Here is a 23356-nt window from a genome sequence, read left to right as displayed (position 1 = left end):
TTGGCTCCATATCATTTTATACCCTTATCGAGCAAAATTCTATCGATCTCAGATTTTAAATTATTAATTGAGCTAGCATCTACTGCTTTCTGTGGGAGAGAGAGCCACACTTCTACCACCCTTTGCTTGAAGAAGTGTTTCCTAACTTCTCTCCTGAATGGCCTGGTTTTGATTTTAATGTTATGTCCCCTTGTCTTAGATTCTCCCCACCAGCGGAAAACATTTATCTCTAACTACCCTATGAATTCCTTTCAAAATCATAAAGAGCTCAATTAATCCACCCCTTAATCTTCTATATTCCAGGGAATACAAACCTAGTTTATGTAATCTCTCCTCATAATCTAACACTTGGAGCCCTGGTAACATTCTGGTGAATCTGCACTCCACTCCTTCCAAGGCCAATATATCCTTTCTAAGATGCAATGTCCAGAACTGAACAGAGTACTCCAGATGTGGTCTAACCCAGGCTTTGTACAGCTGTATTAAAGCATCATCCCCTTTATATTCTTGCTCTCTAATTATAAAGGTTAACATTCCATTAGCCTTTTTGATTAATTTTTGTACCTGACATTAATGTTCCCTTTAAGCTGGGTGGCCACACAGCACTCTGCAACTCCCACGTAGATGGCTCACCGGCTTTTAAATAGGAAAAACCGTGCATGCGCGGTATTTTGAATGGACCATGCTGCACCTTAAAGGGGCCACGCACCAAAAAAATATTAAAGGGAACATTGCCTGACATACATTTGAGTGATCTGTGTACATGGACCCCAAAATCTCTATGGACCTCCACTGTTCCTAGGTTTGCACCATTTCAGTAAAGCTATCCTAACCCGACCCAATTCTCATGCAGACAGAGCGGACGATCATCCGCTCATCTAAAATGTAGTAGGGAAGCAGGTAATCGATCATATTGGGGATTGATCACATTCCAGAACATAGGAACATAGGAACAGGAGTAGGCCATTCAGCCCTTCGAGCCCATTCCACCATTCAATGAGATCATGGCTGATCTGCGATCTAACTCCATATACCTGCGTTTTGGCCCGTATCCACGTTTTGGTTACTAAGAAGCTATCAATCCCCGATTAAAATTAACAATTGATCTAGCATGAATTGCTGTTTGCGGAAGATAATTCCAAATTTCAAATTTCTACAACCCTAATTTGTGTAATCTCTCCTCGTAACTTAACCCTTGAAGCCTGGGTTTCATTACGGAATCATTCTGGTCAACCTACGCTGCACTCCCTCCAAGGCCAATACATCTTTCCTAAGGTGTGGTGCCCAGAACTGCTCACAGTACTCCAGGCGTGGTCTAACCAGGGTTTTGTGCAGCTGCAGCATAACTTCTACCCCCTTGTACTCTCGTCCTCTAGATATAAAGGCCAGCATTCCATTAGCCTTTTTTTATTATTTTCTGTACCTGTTCATGACATTTTAATGATCTATGTACCTGAACACCCAAGTCTATTTGGACATCCACTGTTATTAGCTTTTCACCATTTAGAAAGTACCCCGTTCTATCCTTTTTAGATCCAAAGTGGATGATCTCACATTTGCTTACATTGAAATCCATTTGCCACAGTTTTGCCCATTCACTTAATCTATCAATATTCCTTTGTAATTTTATGCTTTCATCTACACTGCCTACAATGCCACCTATCTTTGTGTCATCTGCAAATTTGGATATATGACTTTCTATGCCATCATCTAAGTCGTTAATAAATACTGTGGATAGTTGAGGCCCCAACACAGATCCCTGCGGGACACCACTAGTCACATCCTGCCAATTTTTCTAACCAGGTCAATAATTTGCCCTCAATTCTGTGGGCTTCTAACTTAGGTAACAGTGCAACTTTATCAAATGCCTTTTGGAAGTCCATATAAATAACATCCATAGACATTCCCCTGTCCACTATTTTAGTCACCGCTTCAAAAAATTCAATCAGGCTTGTCAGGCATGACCTACCTTTCACAAATCCATGCCAGGCAGCTCCTTTGGGAGTTACAGCATTGGGCCACTCTGGTGTACAAATGTGGCCGCACAGCACCTGATTTTCAGGCTCTAACTGGCCCACTTAGCCCTCTTTATGGCGGGCAAGAATTGCGCCGCCTGCTACATTGGGAAAGGAAAAAAATGGTGCCCCGGGCCCACGCCTGAAACAGACGTTGGACCATTTACATATGCAAATCAGGGGCCTAACGCCTGTTTGAGGCCCTCACTTCAGGATTATTTTGCTCTGAGGCAGCCAGCGCCAGCTGCACTCAACAAAACCAGACCTTGGGACCTCCTGCGACACTACAAGGTAAGTTTTTCACATTTACTTACCTGAATATGGAGCCCGGAGGAACAGGATTGCACCTCCTGACACACATTTTACAAAAGCTCACAACCGCTCCCTCCACTCTGGTTACCGCCACTCCAGACCCCACCACCGGCCCCCCTCAGCGTCTGAGTCCAACCCCAGATCCTCTGGCCCCTGACCTCCGATCCTTCCCATCCGACCTCCGACCCGATTTATGGCTTCACTTACCTGAGGCTCACTGCGACTCGACCAATGGCCTGATCTGGGTTTCCACTTCGCCAGGTGACTGTTGCCGGCTTCTTTGCAATGAGGCCTGAGGCTCAAAATCGGGGGCACCTCGGGCCTTACCATTAGGAAGCAGGCCATGCACCTTGCACCCCCACAGGTGCCCAAAAATGGGTGCACCCGAATTTCTAGACCTGTGTCTGGGCATGGTGTCACTCTGACTTTCTGGGCCGGACTGGGGTGGGCATCACTGATGTGCTTTTACATGTTATTGACCCCATTACCGCAATTTGGGACAGGGTCTACAGAAAGCTTCATGGGTGACTTGGAGTTGTGGTTCACCGCACCTCTGGCGGCAAGGCAGCCTCCCAGAATTTCAACCCCAGAGGAAATATTAGTTACAATGACAAAACCTGCACTGCTCACCATCACCTCAGAAATGAACATCATTGAAATGATTCTATGTGTAATGTAAATCCTAAATCATTAGATTTTCAGTAATTAATTTTTTGTGTTGTTATAGGGTCAGGAGAGGAGCCCTGTTTCATCCAATGTTACAATTAAAGTGGGGAGTTCAAGTGTTGATGACCTCACAACCCCTCTGACAGTTAAATTTCAAGGCGTGTTGCAGTGGGAGGTAAGACAAAACTGATCAATATCATCGAGCTCTAACAGTGCGCAGCCATTTATGGGATTGGAGTTGTGCAGCACAGTCTGTATTCTCTCCAGTGTAGATGTGGAAGTTGGGCTGAATGACCCTGAAATTCCTGGTCCGAGGGCTGTAAATGGAGCTCTTTCTGGGCAGGTGGGCAGAATGTGGAGCAGATCTCCTTGTCTCTTTAATGCCCATCAGAACTTCCGATCATGATGGGGGTGCGGGCATAAAATGATGCCATGCCAATGAGGAAAATTGGGTCTTGTGACATATTTCCCTTCACTTGCGCCCTGAAATTCCTATGGAGGATTTATAGGGAGGATCTGGGACAGGGCAGAACTTTTGCTCACCCCATGGATGCGGCCCTGGCCCCAACCAAAATCCTGGGGTCGGGGGCATTTACTTATTGCAGCTGGGCACCACAACATTCTTGGTACAACAGGTTGCCCACCTCAGGTGAGGTGCCCCTGTTTAATCAGGCTTGTGGAGCTGTGGGGAAATTGTTTTTATTGGAAATGGTTACGTTCTGGTTTTGCCTCTTTTTGAAATGCAATTGATCACAGAACATCCCTTGTACTCAGTATTACTGGGGCACAAATAGAAGAACGTACTTCAGTGATGTATTTTCCTCATTTGCGTGGCATCAATCGGCCCGACCCCACAAGGGCAAGAACTTCAGACCAGCAGATGAAGGCCAGGGGCTCGGTGTAACCAGGTGCTGCCCCCTTTTTCATCCCGTCCACCCAAAAAACACTCCATTTACAGCCCGAGGGACACTGAGTTTTGGAGCCGTCATCTTTCCTTCAGTAGCATGTTCCCCATTTCAGTAAAATGGCTTCCCCACGTTCCATAAAGACACTGTCCACATTCTGTGGTATTAATGAAAATACAGTAACACTTATTTCACAGCCAGAACTCGATTTCCCCCTAACTCTATGCTTCACCCCGTCAGACAAGAAAATGAAAAATGTCTAACTGTTTAAGCACTCACACAGCTGATTAAACTGATTTAGTGCTGGTGTATCTAATGGTAGATTTATCTTTTTCTTTTTAGCCATATTCTACATGGTGCAGCGCCTGGGCTACTGGTCATAATGGTAAATAAAGAGTTTTATAAAATGCTGACATCAATTAGTACTGGAATGTGTAAATGAGGTAATGATTCTGATAATTAGGAACTTTCCATTACAGACATGTGGGATCAGAATGGATGTAACATTGAGAAAGGAGACAATAACATCACCTGCAGGTGTGATCGTTTGGGCTTCTTCTTTGCTGTAACACTGGAATCGAAGGTATGAATAATGCTCACCTTTACAGTTTAAATAAACTTCAATATAACTTTACATTTGCCTGGGAGATCAGACTGGTTTTCACCTTCTCACTGCAGTCCAGTAGGGCTCTGCCCAGGTCTTAAAGATGCCTCTGCAAAATATTTTATAGCCCTCCCACCCCAATTTCTGCAATGTTTACGCCATTGCCATTGAGGGCGGCTCGGCCATTAGAGAGACCCACGGAAAGGCCAGGCTGGGTTATACTTAAATAAAATGTCCGTTTTCAGATGGGCTTGAGACGGTCTGGTGAGCATAATGGGTGGGAGAGGCCCTCTGCTGGAACTCTGGCCTTAATAAAATGGCCAACTTGATTTTCCTCCTGTGACCCTGCTGTGCCTCTGATCCACCCGCCAGAAACGCATCCCACTGCATTTAAATGAAGCAGGGACATGGCCAAGTATCCTCCGAGATTTCCCTGCATTTCCGCCCATTCATCACAACGACAATAAGAACAACAACTTGCCTTTATATAGCGTCGTTAATGTAGTAAAACGTCCCAAGGCACTTCACAGGAGCGGAATCAGACAGAATCTGACACCAAGCCAAAGAATGAGTCATTAGGACAGATCACCAAAAGCTTGGTCATAGATGTATGTTTTAAAAAGCAGCTTAAAGGCGGGGAGGTTTAGGGAGGGAATTCCAGAGCCTAGGGCCAAGACAGTTTAAGGCACAGCTGCCAATGGTGGGGCGAAGGAAGTCGGGGATGCACAAGAGACCTGAGTTAGAGGAACATAAGAGTTCTTGCAGGGTTGTAGGACTGGAGGAGGTTACAGAGATAGGAAGGGGAGCGGCCATGGAGGGATTTGGATGTGAAGATGAGAATTTTAAAATTGAAGCGTTGCTGGGCCGGGAGCCAGTGTAGGTCAGTGAGCAGAGGGGTGATGTGTGAACGGATCTTGGTGCCCCTTTGAATCACCACTGTTGAAAAGATGGTGGTGCTGAGCATGTAGGGTGACCCACTGGCAGTAACAGATTGGGAAGGTGAGCCGTCACACAGGAGTGCAATTCTACACCATTGTTTTGACTAGGAGTCACTTCCACTAGTTTGAAGCTGCAGTTTCTGAGCATTGAAAGGTACTTGGGAAACTTGCTGGGAATTTAAATGGAGCTCTGCATAACAAAGTAATGGATTTGTCTCTGAGGATTCCATTGTTCCTGAGCTTTGAGGAGGATGACATAGAGGAGCAAAGGATGGAAGCCAAGAGAGTGCAGCAGCATGTATGAAGGCAACACCCGACCTGCTGGTATCCACATCACAGGGTCTACAGACTATGGAGGACCTGTCTGGATTTATCCTACAGGCAGTGTCTGTGAAGGCTGCATTTTCCTTCTGACACCATCACAGAGATATGCCAGCTGTTGGAACCTGACTTGCAGACTCTTTCCACCAGGGCACTGCCTTGTCTGTGGCTGTGAAGATCAAAACAGCAGAGACTAGAGAGAAAATCAGATTAACATAAGGGAGCAGCCAGAGAGAGAGAGAGAGAGAGAGAGAGAGATAGAATCAGATTAACATGAGGGAGCAGCCAGAGAGAGCGAACGAGAATCCAGGATAGCTGTACAGCTCAGCCACAGCACGTGACCAGGGGAACCCGCTTCAGCCTTTTTGGGAATCCAAGACAGTGGCTGGAAACAGGTTCACTGAGGCCTTGGGTGCTACCAGGATTATTGTGGAGCACCATCAAATTGCTCATGTTCCGCTTCCGATGCCATGACAGGTCACATGGAGCCCTGCAGTATAGTCCAGCAAGGGTTTCCTGAAATGTAGTGACTTCCTGTATCCTCCATATTATGGGCATCACAATGGGATTGGGCTTTCCAAGCATTGAATATCGAAGAGGAAAATGGTGCTGGAGACCAATCCCCTGCTCACGACAAGGAAGTGTGTGCACGTGTACTTTAACCTTTTTGCGCATTTGTTGGTAAAATGGCAAGATGAAAAGCAGAGAGTGTGAGTTTTGCTGATCGTTGGGAGTGCTTTACTTCCTTGGTTACTGGATGGTGATATGCTTGTTAAGCAAATATACACATGTGAAATACATTGACCTGTATGGTGGGAGTGTTTATAAGGCAGCTTCTACTATAATTAGTGCATGTGGCTAAATTGGTGTCACCATGACTACACGTCATCAATTTCTATTGGACAACGCTGGACTAATTTACAATGTCCAGATACCCAGCAGTCTGCAGGCACACCCTGGTGAACATACTCTCAGATGCAGGCAATGCAGTAATCTCTTCCCTTCTCACACAAATATTTCAGGGAAAGTAATCTGGGACCCACAAGGGGGGGTTGGTGGGGGTCGCTTGTGCCTATTAAGGTTCACTTTCATTTCTTCCTTTACACTGTGTGGTAATGACTGTTTGGTGGTGAGCCATGTTTCCAGCAGTATCTTCGCATCTGCATGGGCACTTGCTCCTTCACTTAACTTGGCCAGCCTGGTGAGGTCATTAAAATGTCTCTGGCATTGAATCCTGGCATTGAATAGCCGTTTGTTGGAGTTGTAATGATATCAGCAAATAGAGATGGTATTTGCCTGTTCGATTATGATGCCTTAACAGCATGTTTGCATGTATTGATTGCTTGTGCCTGACCAGCAGAGGGCATGTGACCGAGACAAGCAAGGCAGTTTAGTTTGGTTTCAGTTTCGTTCTAGATGCATCACTAGCATCGTGTCTCCTGTGAATGCTGTATAAAGAGTTGAACAGACTGAGATTAAAAGACATCTTCTTTCATAAATGTCTCGTCATTGAACCCACAAAGAAATCGATACATGGTGTCAGAAGTGATTGAAAGAGATGAAGAGAAAAAATCTGAAGTTAAATCAGCTCTCCACAGATTAGCAAGCCAAAAGAGAACATCGTTACTTACCATTAGAGAATAGCTAACGAAGTGAAAAATGGAAGGTTTACTCCCACCGGCGACGCTTCAGTTGACAGGTAATGTGGCTGAAAATTGGAGAAGGTTCAAACAACGTGTGGGGTTGTATTTATCAGTAATCGGAGCTGACGAGAAAAGTAATAAAAGGAAATCGTCACTGTTCTTACATGTCGTGGGTGATGAAGCGCTGGAGGTGTATAATAACTTCACATTCGCTGCTAATGGAGACAAAATGAAGCTAGATAAAATAATGGAACAGTTTGAGGCCTACTGCACACCTAAACGTAACGTGACGTTTGAGAGGCACACATTTTTCACATGTGTTCAGAAAATGGGTGGGACTATTGATCAGTATGTGATTGAACTGAGAAACAGAAGCAAATCGTGTGAATTTGGGAGACTGACAGACTCGCTGATAAAAGACAGACTGGTGTGTGGTATTCCAGATAATGGTCTAAGGGAAAGACTGCTAAGAGAGCAAGATCTAGACCTGGGAAAAGCCATAGCACTGTGTAGGGCTACAGAGACTGTGAAGTTGCAGGCAAAGGAGCTGTTCAGTGACAATAGCTGCAACGTGGATGCAGTGAGAAAGAACGGATACAAACCATTTAACAAAACGAGCGCCAATGTGAAAAAAGAGGCGTGGCCAGCGAACGAAAATGAAAGGGACAATCGAAAGACATGTAGTCGATGCGGTACACAGCATCCACCAAGAAAGTGTCCAGCATATGGTAAAACATGCAATAGTTGCAACAAAAACAACCATTATGCCCGTTGCTGCAAGAACCAAGCGCAACAAAGCAAGGTCCACACAGTAGATGAAAGCGAGATAGAGGAGTTCAATGTAGATGTTGTGTCTGAAAACAAAAAAGAAGAAAGAGACTGGATGTTGACACTAAAAGTGAATGACATACACATTCCATTTAAATTGGATACTGGAGCACAAGTTAATGTGATATCAGAGACTGATTTTAAGAAAATTAGACCCAGACCAAAGATACATGGAATCAAAGTGAAAGTGACAGGATACTCAGGTACTGAAATACCAGTGAAAGGAAGATACATTGTCAAAGTAACACACAAGGACAGAGAGCACACGCTAGCATTAATCGTGGTGCCAAAGGATGTGCAAGCCATACAAGGTTTAAAAGCCTGTGAGAGACTGAACCTGGTAAAGAGAGTCCTCGTTGTGGAAAGCGAAGGAGAGACAGTCTATGATGAACTCATGAAAGAGTACAAAGACCTATTTAAGGGTCTAGGCTGCATTCCAGGAGAACACACGATCAGAGTAGATAAAAGTATGACACCGGTCATACATCCATGCAGAAAAGTTCCGTTTGCTCTTCAAAAGCAACTGAAGGCAGAGTTGGACAGGATGGAAAGCCTGAACGTGATTCGGAAGATAGATGAGCCAACTGAGTGGGTGAGTTCCCTCGTCGTTGTGGACAAAAAGAATGGAAAGCTCAGAATTTGCCTGGATCCAAGAGATCTAAACAGAGCAATAAAGAGAGAGCACTTCAAGCTTCCTACACGTGAGGAAATCATGGCACAGTTTGCAAATGCAAAGTATTTCAGCAAGTTAGATGCATCATCAGGATTTTGGCAGATGAAATTGGACGAAGCAAGTTCAAGACTGTGCACGTTCAACAGTCCATTTGGCAGATACAGATTCCTAAGGTTACCATTTGGCATTGCCTCAGCTCCTGAAGTGTATCACAAGACTATCCATATGATCTATGAGCACCTGGAGGGAGTTGATACATCAATGGATGACATCATAGTATGGGGAACCACGAGAACTGAGCATGACGAGAGACTGACAAAAGTGCTGGAAGCAACAAGGAAAACAAACCTGAAGCTGAATAGAGAGAAATGCCAGCTCGGGGTGACAGAACTGACATTCGTGGGAGATATCCTTAGCAGTGAGGGCGTCAGACCAGATCCCAGAAAGGTGTCCGCCATTGAGAATATGCCAAAGCCACAATGCAAAAAGGACGTGCAGAGGTTTAATGGAATGAGCAACTACATGGGGAAATTCATATCCAACCTCTCAGAAAAGATGGCGCCACTGAGAAGACTAACTGAAAAGAACATAGAATGGGAATGGAATCATGAGCATGAGAAGTCATGGAGCGATCTAAAGAAACTGCTCACAGAGGAACCAGTTCTGAGGTTTTATGACCCAGCGAGACCCAACAAGATATCATCAGATGCATCACAGAGTGGGCTCGGTGCCGTTCTTCTGCAAAAATATGACTACTGGCAACCTATTGCATATGCATCGCGCTCAATGACAGACGCGGAGACGCGATATGCTCAAATAGAAAAGGAGCTGCTCAGCATCACATACGCCTGTGAAAGATTTCACCAGTTTGTGGCAGGACAAGCAATCAGTGTAGAGACTGACCATAAGCCCTTGATTGCATTGTTCCAAAAGCCACTAAATAGCTGTCCGCTTAGAATACAAAGAATGATGATCAGGCTGCAACGCTATACACTGAATGTTGCGTACACACCGGGTAAGCTGATGTATACAGCAGACACGTTGTCCAGAGCTGTTGACCCAAGTGAGCCCACAAACACCACAATGGATGAAAAAGTGAACGCCTACGTGGACATGATCACAAGTGCACTGCCCATAGCAGATGCAAAAATGGAGCTCATAAAGACTGAGACAAACAAAGATGAAACAATGAGACGACTGAGGAAAAGCATCTTGGATGGATGGCCCAACATGAAGCAAGACTGCTCACCTGACATGGCAGAGTACTGGAACTGCAGGGCGGAACTATCAGTGGTCGAAGACATCATCTACAAAGGAAGTAAAATAGTTATCCCAAAGAGTCTGAGAAAAGAGATGTTAAAAAAGATCCATGGAGGACATCTGGGAATCGAAAAGTGTAAGAAAAGAGCACGAGAGGTGATGTACTGGCCACGAATCAACCAAGATGTGACAAATGAGGTGTCAAACTGCACAATATGCCTGAAATATCGAGCAAGCAATCCAGTAGAACCACTAAAGCCACACCCAGCACCAGACAGACCTTACCAGAAGGTAGGCGCTGACCTATTCGTATGTCAAGGGAAGGACTATCTTGTAGTCACAGACTATTACTCCCTGTATCCAGAGGTTTGTAGACTGTACACCACCACTGCAGATGCTGTGATAACATGTATGAAAGCCATATTCTCCAGACATGGCGTGGCAAGCGAGGTCTTCACAGACAACGGACCCCAGTTTTACAATGCAAGTTTCCGACACTTTGCCAAAGAGTGGGACTTTGTCCACACAACGTCAAGTCCTCACTATCCACAGTCCAATGGACTAGTGGAAAAATCGGTCCAGACAGTGAAAAGGCTGATGTACAAGGCAAAAGACAGTGGAACTGACTTCTACCAGAGCATGCTTGTATATCGCACAACGCTGCTCGAGTGTGGTATGTCACCAGCCCAACTCCTGATGGGACGTCGGCTAAGGTCAAACCTACCCATCCCGGAGAACCTCCTGAAAACAAAAGAGGGGGAGAAAGTGAGGAAGTTCAAAGAACAACAGAAAGAAAAGCAAAAGTACTACTATGACAGAGGAACACAAAACCTACCTGAACTCCACACTGGTGACCAAGTAAGGTTAAAAGACAAAACAAACACATGGACTCAGAAGGGAACTGTCCTGAGTGAAGTTCAACCAAGATCATACACCATTCAGACAGATGAGGGTGCTGTTCTGAGAATAAATCGTCGAGATCTTCTCATGGGACCAGCCACAGCAGGTCAAGAGACTGATACTGTTGAACAACCTGATCACACAGCTGAGAACACATCATCTGAGGCAACAACTCAGATTCAAGGACAATCAATCAGAAAATCCTCAAGACACGTGAAGCCTCCTGAGAGACTCATTGAGCATATTTAAGGACTATTGTTATAGAAGGAAGTAATGTTATCTTATTCTTTCTTCACGTTCTAGTATATTGACATATTTCATGTGAACACACAAAGCAAGGTTAAAAAACCTTGATCATGATAATGATAATGTAAGTTCATTAAGTGTTACAGTTAAAATGCAGATTAATACAAAGAAAATATGTTGTTAGTTAAAAGTAAATTACTTTTGTTTTAAGAAAAGGAGATGTAATGATATCAGCAAATAGAGATGGTATTTGCCTGTTCGATTATGATGCCTTAACAGCATGTTTGCATGTATTGATTGCTTGTGCCTGACCAGCAGAGGGCATGTGACCGAGTCAAGCAAGGCAGTTTAGTTTGGTTTCAGTTTCGTTCTAGATGCATCACTAGCATCATGTCTCCTGTAAATGCTGTATAAAGAGTTGAACAAACTTAGATTAAAAGACATCTTCTTTCATAAATGTCTCGTCATTGAACCCACAAAGAAATCGATACAGGAGTCATAGAGTTGGAAGTGGCTGATGGTGGCACCTCCCTCCAGACTGCCAGCACACCCTTTTTCTGGAGCACAACTCCCTGGCTCTTATTTCTGGAAGCAATATCTCCACTGCAGCTTCTGAGTATCTTGTGGACTTGGTCATTACAGATCTCTAGTTCCAGATAGTCCTCTTCCTTCTGCTATTGCATTTCAATGTTCAACTGCAGCTGCAGCTCTGTCTCTCTTGCTCCCCTGCAGCAGTCTTTTACCTGCTGTAGCTAGTTCCACATTCCCTCCCTCCCAGCGGCAAAGACCCAACCAGGAGCAGGATTCTTGCTGAAATCCCAGCTTGAATATTCAATGAGGCTGCCCCAAGGAGAATGCGAGTAGGTGCTAGTGGGATCATGTGGGTGGGCCGGACTCTTTCCCTGGCATAGGTTAGAAAAATTCAGGCCAACCTCTTTTAGTAGTTCTCTGACCCTGTAGTGATGGAGAACTGCTTGGATTACCGTACTGTCATCATCGAATGTGGGGCTGCCACCAGCAGCAGCTAAGTAAGCACCCGAAATGTTAGTGCAGTCCGAAATAAACAATTGCTGATCATCATTTCCTGAGAACCAATTGTGCAGACAATAATACTGCAAAAGAATTGACCCACGTTGCCTCTGTAGACAAGAGCTGAGGTAGCAGCCTCACTCAATGACTAGAATGAAATCTTCTTGTGGTTGTAATGTATAGTAGAAGTACTAATGTCCTTTAATTTACTAATTCATTTTGCTTATACATATAAATACGTAGAGGTTACAACATGGAAACAGGCCATTTGGCCCAACCTGTCCTTGTTGGCGTTTACCGTCCACGTGAGCAAATAGTTCGAATCACGTTTACCTGCTCTCTTCCCATATCCCTTCAACCCCTTTTCCTTCATCTCTCTATCCCTGTTGACATTGTTTCTGCTTCAACCACTAACCATGGAAACGAATTCCACAGCCTCACTACACTGCTCTCTGTTCTAAATCTCTTGCATTTAGTCTTGTATCTATGGTCCCTCATTTTTGACCCCTCATCTACTGGAAACAGCCTGTTTCTATCTGCACTGTCCCATCCTTTCATAATTTTAAACATCTCAATCATATCATCCCATAATCTACATTGTTCTAATGAAAAGAAGACCCAATTTTCAAGCCTTTTTTCATATTTGTATTTACTCTTGCCAGGCAACACCCTAGTGAAACTGCATTGTATCTTCTCTAAAGTCTCCTCTCTAAAGGTTAGATAATTGGGGAGCAGGTGAATGTGGTGTATTTGGATTTTCAAAAAGCATTCGATGAGGTGCCACACAAGAGGTTGTTATACAATATTAGGGCTCATGGGAATGAGGGTAATATATTAGCATGGATTGAGGATTGGTTAACAGACTGAAAACAGAGAGTAGGAATAAACAGGTCATTGTTGGGTTGGCAGGCTTGAACTAGTGGGGTGCCACAAGGACCAGTGCTTGGGCCTCAGCTATTTACAATTTATATTAATTACTTAGATGAAGGGACCGAGTGTGATGTATCCAAGATTGCTGACGATACAAACTAGGTGAGAAAGTTAGTTTGTGAGGAGGTTGCAAAAAGCTGCAAAGAGATATAGACAGGTTAAGTGAGTGAACATGAACATAGCAGATGGAATATAATGTGGATAAATGTGAAGTTATCCACTTTGGTTGGAAAAATAGAAAAGCAGAATATTTTTTAAATGGTGAGAGATTGGGAAATGTTGGTATTCAGAGGGACCTGGGTGTCCTTGTACACAAATCACAGATAGTTAACATGCAGGTACAGCAAGCAATTAGGAAAGCAAATGGTATGCTAACCTTTATTACAAAAGGATTGGAGTATAAGACTAAAGAAGCATTACTGCAATTAGATGGGGCTTTGGTGAAACCACACCTGGAGTATTGTGTACAGTTTTGGTCTCCTTACCTAAGGAAGGATATACTTGCCTTAGAGGGAGTGCAACAAAGGTTCACCAGACTGATTCCTGGGATGGGGGGATTGTCCTATGAGGAAAGATTGAGTGGACTAGAACTATATTCCCTGGAGTTTAGAAGAATGAGAGGTGTTCTCATTGAAATGTATAAAATTCTTAAGGGGCTTGACAGGGTAAATGCTGGGAAGATGTTTCCCCTGGCTGGGGAGTCTAGAACTAGGGTCACAGTCTCAGAATAAGGTGTCGGCCAATTAGGACTGAGATGAGGAGAAATTGCTTCACTCAAAGGGTGGTGAATCTATTGAATTCTGTACCCCAGAGGGCTGTGGATCCTCAGCCCTTGAGCATTTTCAAGACAAAGATCGATAGATTTTTGGATACTTAGGGAATCAAGGGATATGGGGATAGTGCAGGAAGGTGGAGGTGAGATAGAAGATCAGCCATGATCTTATTGAATGGCAAAGCAGGCTTGAAGGGCCGAATGGCCGGCTCCCACTCCTATTTCTTAGGTTCTTATGTTCTTGTGTCTCAATATCCTTGCTATAGTGTGGATGATAATATTGCACACAAGACTCGAACTGAGGTCTTATTAAGGTTTTATATAGGCTCATCATTACCGCCTTACTTTTATATTCTATGGCCTAGAAATTCAGTTTGGGCCCGCCAGCTGGCGTGCGCCCAAATGTTAGCGCTGCGCGCGGTGCCAGTTGCGCCCGTGAGATATTCAGTTTCTGCGCCCCAAGTCGGAACCGGGCGCTGTTCCAGGGTGTGCCCGCCTGCGCTTGGGGCGCTGAAACTGAATATCAGCACGCTAGGTGCCGCTGCGCCACCCGATGCGGTGCGGCAGGCTGCGGTACTGCAGGCCTCCTCCTTCTCTTAAGGTGGAGGAGGCTGCAACGGGGAGATCGCTGCTGGATTGTGCCGGCAAATGAGCCTGGCACCACGGAGAAGTGCCGGGCTCGCGGAAAGCAGCCGACAATGCCGCAGGGGGGGTGGTGGAGGAGGCCGGGGAAGGAGGTGCGGGCAGGCGGCCGCCGAAAAAGCGGCCGGCCGCACCTCCACCTTTATGCGCCCCACTAAGGCTGCAGGAAGGCCCTGGTCTCCGGATGTTAGTAGCGGCCGCCACGGAGGAGGCGGCGGCTACTGAAGATGGGGGTCGGGGCGGTAGCGGGGCGGAACCGGGGCACTGCGCACACCGATGATGTCATCGGTGCCGGCACAGCGCTACCGGCTACCGCCGCCATTACCGCGGCACTCAATATCAGCGCTACCACCCCTACTGGCGCAAAAGCCCTCTTTGGGCGAAAACTGGGCGCAAAGCCAACTGAATTTCCAGCCCATAACCTCTTGCAATAGAACTTAAAATGTCATTAATTTTTTTTATAGCCTGAACAATCTGAGCTGCTGCTTTTAATGTCCTGTGAACTTGTGCCCCCAAATCCCTCTGTTCTTCCACAGCTCCGAACCTACTTCCATTTAGAGTATAATTACTGCTTTAATTTGTTTTACCAAAATGCTTCACCTCAAACTTACTGACATTGAATTCCATTTGCCACTTTTTAGCCCATTCCCCCATCTTGTATAAATCTCTTTGCAGCTTTCTTTGGTCATCTGAAGAATTAACTATACCTCTTAGTTTGCTTTCATCTGCAAATTTGGAGGTGACCCCCTCTAGGCCTATGTCCAAATTACTGATATGCAGTGAACAGAAGTGACCCCAGAACTGAACCCTGTAGAACATCACTAGCGAATTTTAACCACTCTTGAGAAACTGCTCTTAACTCCTATTCTCTTTTTTTCCCAAATAATTAATTTTGAATCCAATTTGTTATCCTCTCCCTAATTTCATATTCCTTAACCTTCTCCAGTAATCTCCCACGTGGTACCTTGTCAAATGCTTTGCTAAACTCCATGTGAACTAAATGCTCTGCATTCCCCTCATTTACCATGTCTGTTACCTTCTCAAAGAATTCTATGAGCTTTGTCAGTTATGTTAGCTTGTCTGTAATTACCCGGATGAGCTCTGGCTCCCTATTTTTAAATGGGTGCAGTCCGCACCGCTTATAGCGAGCGCGTTCGTGTGCTCGTGATTTTCCTGTCATAAGCGATGGCCGGTATAACACATACATTGTCTATGGATCGTGTTAGTGACCCTGTGCTGGCAGCCTCAGGGCCCGCTGCTGATGCCCGACACTAGACAGCCAGTCTGCACGACCCCGCTTCTCCCCTTCACTCACCTGCAATGTTCGCACGGTGCCGCCAGCACCATTCAATTATGTGGTGTATGTAGAATCCATCCCATTGAATTCTGTACTCATTCACTTCATTCCTCGTTGAAGTTTGAATAAAAAGCTCTGGACACTGGCAGCAGATTATATGAGTGCTACAAGAATTTCTCCCTGAGATAATACACTGCCTGATTTGTCCTTCAGTTTTTGGTGCTTAGTTCAGCTTCTTGCAATTAACTGTTTAAAAGCCAATACGTTTTGTGCATGAAGTGTTATTTTTGTTAAATAACATGCATCAGTTTTTCATGTGCACTTCATTCATACAATATCTCAGGTGAGTAAGCACAGCAGTTTCTGCCCAAAATAAAAGGAGGAATTAAGATTTTATAACCAGCAGACATTAATGCAAATCGCTAATAGTTATCAGGATTTGGCCAATATAAGCATTTGCTCATTTTAAACAAGGACGTTTGAAATAGGCCATTCAGCCCCACGAGCCACTATTCAATTAGATCATGACTGATCTCCACTTCAACTCTATTTACCCGCCTTTTCTCCATACCACTTGATACCCTAAGCTAACAAAAATCTACCAATCTCCTTCTTGAAAATGTCAATTGATGCCCAGCATCCACAGCCTCTTGGGGAAGCAAGTTCCAGAGCTCCAGTACCCTTTGTGTGAAAAGGTGCTTCTTCATTTCACACCTAAATGGATTAGCTCTAATTTTAAGATTATATCCCCTTGTTCTGAAATCCCTCGCCAGAGGAAATAGCTTCTGTGTATCTACCCTATTGAATCCCTTTATCATTTTAAACACCTCAATTATATCACCCCTTGGCCATCTAAACTCAAGGGAACAGAAAGCCAAGTTTATGCAACCAGTCCTCATAATTGGGGGTTATAGTTAATAATGAAGAAGACTGTGACAAATTACAAGATAATGGGCCAAAAATTGCAGTCGGCGGCATGGCTCCGGAGTACACCACCGACCTGTGAAAAGATTACACACTTACCTCGTGCGAGGCCCGGAACGGAGACTTCCTCTTCAGCACTGCAGCGTTCTGCGCAGCGTATGACATGAGGAAGGCCAGGAGCGCAGCGTACAGCCTATGGGTAAGGGAAGACACGCCCACAAAAGCTGTCAACACTAAGCCATGCCCACAGAAATTACTCTCAGTCTTTTACATTGAAATTACATTTTAAAACCTTTCAAAATCTTTTACTAAAACTGGTATGTGGACTTAATTCAGATACAGCATTTTGGGTTTTTTCATCCAAACTCACAATTTATTAGACTCAATGTATACAACTTCCTGTTTAGTGAGTCAGTAAAGGTTTAACACTCCGACAAGTAATGTTGTTGAACTTCAGAAGGAGATTCCCAGCCACATAGTCAATGTTAATTTTCAGGATTAAAATATATTTTTCAGACCTCATTTAATGGCCTGGAATTTGCAGTTCTGATGATGATATACACACAGCATACGCTGTCGTAAACCTTCAGAAAGGCCCCGCAAGTTCTGGGTGTCCACATGTGCTGCGCATACACAAAAACTCTTAACTTGGGATCTGTCAAGGTTCGCCCTGACAGATCATACGAACTGCCTAGAAAATCACTTTCACTGATGCAGAGTAGGGATATTTGCCCAACTACTGCCCAGCAAAAACCCACAAAACCCTTACACCTGGTAGAGCAGGCATAGGGCCTGTTTACACCAGCGTAAGGGTTAATGTAAATCATCAATTAAAAATTTGAAAATAAAAAATCATGCACAATCACTTAAAACTAGTTTGTGTAAATTATGGCCTGGATTGAAATGTTTAAAATTATTTTTCAAAAAATTAAATTTTTGTTGTAAATGCTTTATTGAAGGGATCTTTAATTAAATTTGAAAATGAGAACTTTTTTTTTATTGCAGCTGTCTAAATTATTTAATTATTTGGCGATTCCTAATATGCTTCTGGGGATTCTGTTCATAAATGGAAACCACATAAGCCTATGAGGAATCCTCCTTTCTGATTGGAGGACAGGGCCCATGTGTTCACAGGGATCCTGCTGAACCGCCTGTGTCCCTGGTGTAATGATCAGTAACCTGTCATTCTGGAATGGTACACTAGGTGGTGCTTTATGAATATAAGAGTGGGCTACCCATGATGCACTAGGCTACCCACAAGGCAGCAGTCAAGATGGAGGCCTCTACAGATATTGTACCTAGTCCACATGTGCTCAATAAAGTGTCTAGCAAAAGCTAGCTGTTCATAATGAAAATGACTAGTTATTAATGAACATAACATGGTACCAGGATTGGTAAGATCTGCTGAATATTGTGCAATGCGACATGGAGAATTTGAAGCCACCAGAGCATTTGAAACTCATAGGAAATGTCGACTACAATTGGCAGGCTTTTAAACAACAATTCGAACTCTACATTGCTGCCATCGGGTACGGTACGAAGCCAGACGCAAGGAAAATAGTGTTGCTGCTCACGGTTGCAGGTCCACAGGCGATAGAGTTATTTAATACATTTGTATTCAATCCAGAGGATAACAGAGAAAAATTAGACGATGTGATAAAGAAGTTTGATACACATTGTTCTCCCAAAAAGAATGAAACCTATGAGAGGTACATCTTCCATTCTCAGACACAGCAGCAAAATGAGACTTTGATAGCTTTTTGACTGATCTGAAACTGAAAGCACAGACATGTAATTTCTCTGAGCTGAAAGCATCCATGATTCATGACCAGATTGTGTTTGGTATTCATGATAAAAAAGTCAGGGAACGTCTGTTGAGAGAAGCCGAACTAACATTGGAAATTGCTGTGAAAATATGCCAAACCAGCGAGCTAGCTCGAAAGCATGCGAAGACTTTCAGTGAAATCAATAATGATGCGATTGTAATGAGTGATAATGCTGCTGTCGGTGCTGTGTCCTACAAGGGGAAGAAACGTGGGCAGAACAGAAATGAAAAGCAATCGGAGGATGAAATTTTTAATTGTAAACGCTGTGGTTGCAAACACCAGTTAAGACAATGCCCAGCATTTGGAAAAATGTGCACAAGTGTAATGGAAAGAATCACTTTGCCAAACAATGCTTTTCAAAAGTAAAAACAAAGAAAGGGCAACGAGTTAATGTGATTGAGGACACTGATTTAAGTGAGACATTTTTTGTAGGAATGGTGTTATGTGACAATGTCAAAAATGATACAGAAAATGTGCAGCCCTCAGATATAGACAATGCTGAACATAAAATTAATGCAGTAAAAGAGGACAAATGGATGATCCCACTGCAGGTAAATGGAGCATTAGTTACATTGAAACTAGACACTGGGGCAAAAGCAAACTTAATCAGTATGAGTGACATTAAAAATATGAAAGAAAAGCCCAAAATACAGAAAAAGTCAGTACTACTGAAGGACTATAATGGACAGAAAATAGATAGCTTAGGTGTATGCAGACTTAAAGTGACAGTCAAAGACAAAGTGCATCATCTCACGTTTTCTGTTGTGGCTGAAGGACTTGATTCACTACTGGGTGACAAAGCTTGTGAGGACTTAGAACTGGTCAAGAGAGTCTACCATATAAACTGTGCCATAAGCAGACCAGATGACTCAGTGGATTCTGTAGTGAATAATTTCCAGGATGTGTTCAAAGGATTTGGAGTTCTACCATTCACATACAAGATCCAGCTAAAGGAGGATGCTCAGACAGTGGTACATGCTCCACGAAGAGTTCCAGCACCCCTGCGTGACCGGCTCAAGAATGAACTAGACAGAATGACCACACTAGGAGTCATCAGGAAAGTCGAAGAGCCAACAGACTGGGTTAACTCCATGGTATGTGTAAAGAAATAGAACAATGATCTAAGAATATGCATGGATCCAAAGGACTTAAATGCAAACATAAAACGTGAACACTACCAGATTCCCAAGCGAGAAGAAATCACCAATGAAATGTCAGGTGCCAGATACTTTACAAAGCTCGATGCCTCACCAAGATTTTGGCAACTAAAACTGGATGAAGAGAGCACCAAATACTGTACCTTCAACACACCATTTGGCAGGTATTGTTTCCTCAGAATGTCTTTCGGGATAATATCTGCATCTGAAATCTTTCATAGAGCGATGGAACACATAATTGAAGGTCTGGAAGGAGTTCGGGTCTATGTTGATGACATCATCATCTGGGGCTCCACACTGAAAGAACACAATGAGAGACTGACTAAAGTGCTACAGAGCATACGCCGGAATGGACTGAAGCTCAACAAAGCCAAGTGTGAGTTTGGCGTCCAGGAAGTCACTTTCCTAGGAGATAATCTATCTGGTAAAGGAATAGAGCCAGATATGGAAAAAGGAAACGACATACTCAAAATGCCCCGACCCACTGACAAAAAAGGAGTGCTACACATCATGGGGATGATAAACTTCATTGGAAAGTTCATTCCTAACTTGTCAGCCAAGACAGCCTGTCTGCGAGACCTGCTACGTAAAACAAATGAGTTCGCATGGACAGAAAGACATGAACAAGAGTGGATAAACCTCAAAACAGTGCTGACAACCACACCTCTACTCACCTTCTTTGACCCAACAAAAAGAATCAAAGTGTCAACGGATGCATCAAAAGATGGCCTAGGTGCGGTCTTGCTACAAGCAGAGGGTGAAGATTGGAAGCCTGTTGTCTATGCCTCCAGGTCTATGACTGATACTGAGTGTCGATATGCCCAGATTGAAAAGGAATGTCTAGGCTTGGTAGTTGGACTAGAAAAGTTTCATGGCTACATATATGGACTTCCCACCTTCATTGTTGAGACAGACCACAGCCCACTGGTTGCCATCATAAAAAAGAACCTGAATGAGATGTCTCCAAGGATTCAACGACTCATGATGAAGCTGCAACGATATGACTTTGAACTGATCTACACACCAGGCAAATACATAGTGTTAGCAGATGCACTATCCCGAGCACCCACAATGAGTCATGTGAGCTCTACTGAAGAAGACGTGGATGTTCATGTGAGTATGGTCACTGCTGCACTGCCCGTGTCAGACACAAAATCAAAGCAAATAGCAGAAGAAACAGTAAAAGTTACAGTGTTACAAACAGTAATAGAGAACATTCTTCATGGTTGGCCAAAAGGTTCCTGTCCAAAATATTTTCACATAAGGTCAGAATTGAGTGTCGCAAGTGGACTATTACTAAAACAGAACAGATTAAGATTCAGATTCAGATTCAGATTAGATTTATTTGCCATATGTAACAAGTACAATGGAATGCTTGTTCCCCGTAGGGACGCATCAGCTATACATACATACAGCGCCGCGTTCAGAGTCAATACAATACAGAATAGTCATTCCACAGGCTCTACATCAAGACATGCCCAAAAGGATTCATGAGGGACACCTCGGAATTGAAAAATGCAAAAGGAGAGCAAGAGACACTGTTTATTGGCCTGGCATAAATAAGGACATTGAGAACATGATAGGCAAATGTGAGACATGTCAGAAACACCAAAACAAACAAGCAAAGGAACCAATGATAATAGCTGACGTACCAACAGCACCATGGCAAAAGGTTGGTATGGACCTTTTTCATTTAAATGGTAAAGACTATCTAATAGTGATTGACTACTATTCTAACTATCCTGAGATGGCGCTGCTCTCAAGCACCACAGCAAGCAGTGTCATAATGCATGTGAAATCCATCTTCGCCAGACATGGAATTCCCAGGATTGCCATTCGCGACAATGGTCCGTGCTTCAACTGTAAGGAGTGGCAACAGTTTGCAGCACATTATGACTTTCAACACATCACATCCAGTCCTTTGTATGCTCAGTCGAATGGTAAGGCAGAGAAAGGTGTTCAAGTTCTCAAGCAGCTACTGAAGAAAGCGACAGAAAGCAAGTCTGATCCTTATCTCGCCCTGCTGAGCTACCGAGCCTCACCTTTAGACTCTGGTTCTTCACCTGCTGAACACCTAATGGGTCGCAAGTTGCGTACCACACTACCCTGCTGTGCAAGAGAAAAGCAGAGTAAGGAACTGAGACAGAGACTTCAACTGTTAAAGCTGAAGCACAGTGGCATAGTGGTTAGCACTGTTGCCTCACAGCGCCAGGGACCCGGGTTCAAATCCGGCCTCGGGTGACTGTCTGTGTGGAGTTTGCACATTCTCCCCGTGTTTGCGTGGGTTTTCTCCGGGTGCTCCGGTTTCCTCCCACAGTCCAAAGATGTGTGGGTTAGGTTGATTGGCCATGATAAAAATTGGCCCTTAGTGTTAGGGGGGATTAAATACATGGGGTTACGGGGATAGGGCTTGGGTGGGATGGCTGTCGGTGTAGGGACCGGGTACTAGTGTTTGGATGATCAGCCATGATCTCGTTGAATGGCGGAGCAGGCTCGAAGGGCCGAATGGCCTACTCCTATCTTCTATGTTTCTATGAAACAGAAATCATACTATGACAAGTCATCCAAAACTCTGAAACCATTGACAAGGGATGATGTTGTCAGGATTGAGGATCCAGATGCATGGAACAGGAAAGCTACAGTTCTTGAGGAAGTAGGACCAAGGTCATACACTGTTATAACTGAGGAAGGACAGATTCTCAGGAGGAACCGCCGTTCCCTCCTAAAAACACAAGAGACTATCGAAGAGCAAATCGATGACAATGCCGCAACTGAATCTTGTCACTCACCACCAGAACAATCTAACACAAATACACATACAGGCTCTCATGAAAACACATCAGACTTACCTGTGCTGAGAAGATCCACACGTGAAGTAAAAGAGCCTGATAGACTTAATCTTTGAGTACAAAGAAAACTACATTGAAAATGTATTGACTGTTGAAGATGTTTATGTTGTTATTGATTGATACTGATTTTGTTTAACCTCAAAGAAAGGGGGATGTAATGATCAGTAACCTGTCATTCTGGAATGGTACACTAGGTGGTGCTGTATGTATATAAGAGTGGGCTACCCATGATGCACTAGGCTACCCACAAGGCAGCAGTCAAGATGGAGGCCTCTACGGATACTGTACCTAATCCACATGTGCTCAATAAAGTGTCTAGCAAAAGCTAGCTGTTCTTAATAAAAATGACTAGTTATTAATGAAGATAACACCTGGGATCCGTGGGCCTTTACGCAGGCAGATGCCTGCAGGCTCAGGTCCCGAAGTCTCTACATCCCGGGAGCCTGAAGGTAACTGCGGATATTTTTAGCCGTCGGAGTCGTGTTCCGGAGGTACGCCGCCAACCGCAAATTCTGGGCCAATAAGTTTTTGGGAAAATATAATTAACCGGCCAAAATATATATACTGCTAAAATTGCTTGCTTTGTTAAGAAAACATGTAAGGGCAGACTAATCATTTT

General features: G+C 44.1%; 2 protein-coding genes across 2 annotated transcripts in view; one reads left to right on the top strand and one right to left on the bottom strand.

Annotated features, from left to right (window-relative positions):
* Window positions 1-23356, bottom strand: part of LOC147116322 (adhesion G protein-coupled receptor G5-like) — a 793199-nt gene that overhangs the window by 273703 nt on the left and 496140 nt on the right. The window lies entirely within an intron of this gene.
* Window positions 1-23356, top strand: part of LOC147116324 (adhesion G protein-coupled receptor G2-like) — a 159977-nt gene that overhangs the window by 40924 nt on the left and 95697 nt on the right. The window contains exons 3-6 of the mRNA XM_085989550.1: window positions 3055-3155; window positions 3275-3278; window positions 3323-3352; window positions 4362-4481. Of these exons, the coding sequence (XP_085845676.1) occupies window positions 3055-3155; window positions 3275-3278; window positions 3323-3352; window positions 4362-4481 (255 nt within the window). The remainder of the gene's footprint in view (window positions 1-3054; window positions 3156-3274; window positions 3279-3322; window positions 3353-4361; window positions 4482-23356) is intronic.

The sequence above is a fragment of the Somniosus microcephalus genome, chromosome 6, assembly GCF_052327205.1.
Source record: "Somniosus microcephalus isolate GS21.2 chromosome 6, FLI_Smic_1.0, whole genome shotgun sequence".
Taxonomy (NCBI): Eukaryota; Metazoa; Chordata; class Chondrichthyes; order Squaliformes; family Somniosidae; genus Somniosus; species Somniosus microcephalus.
Note: the sequence above shows the minus strand (reverse complement) of the source record. Positions and strands in the feature narration are given on the sequence as shown.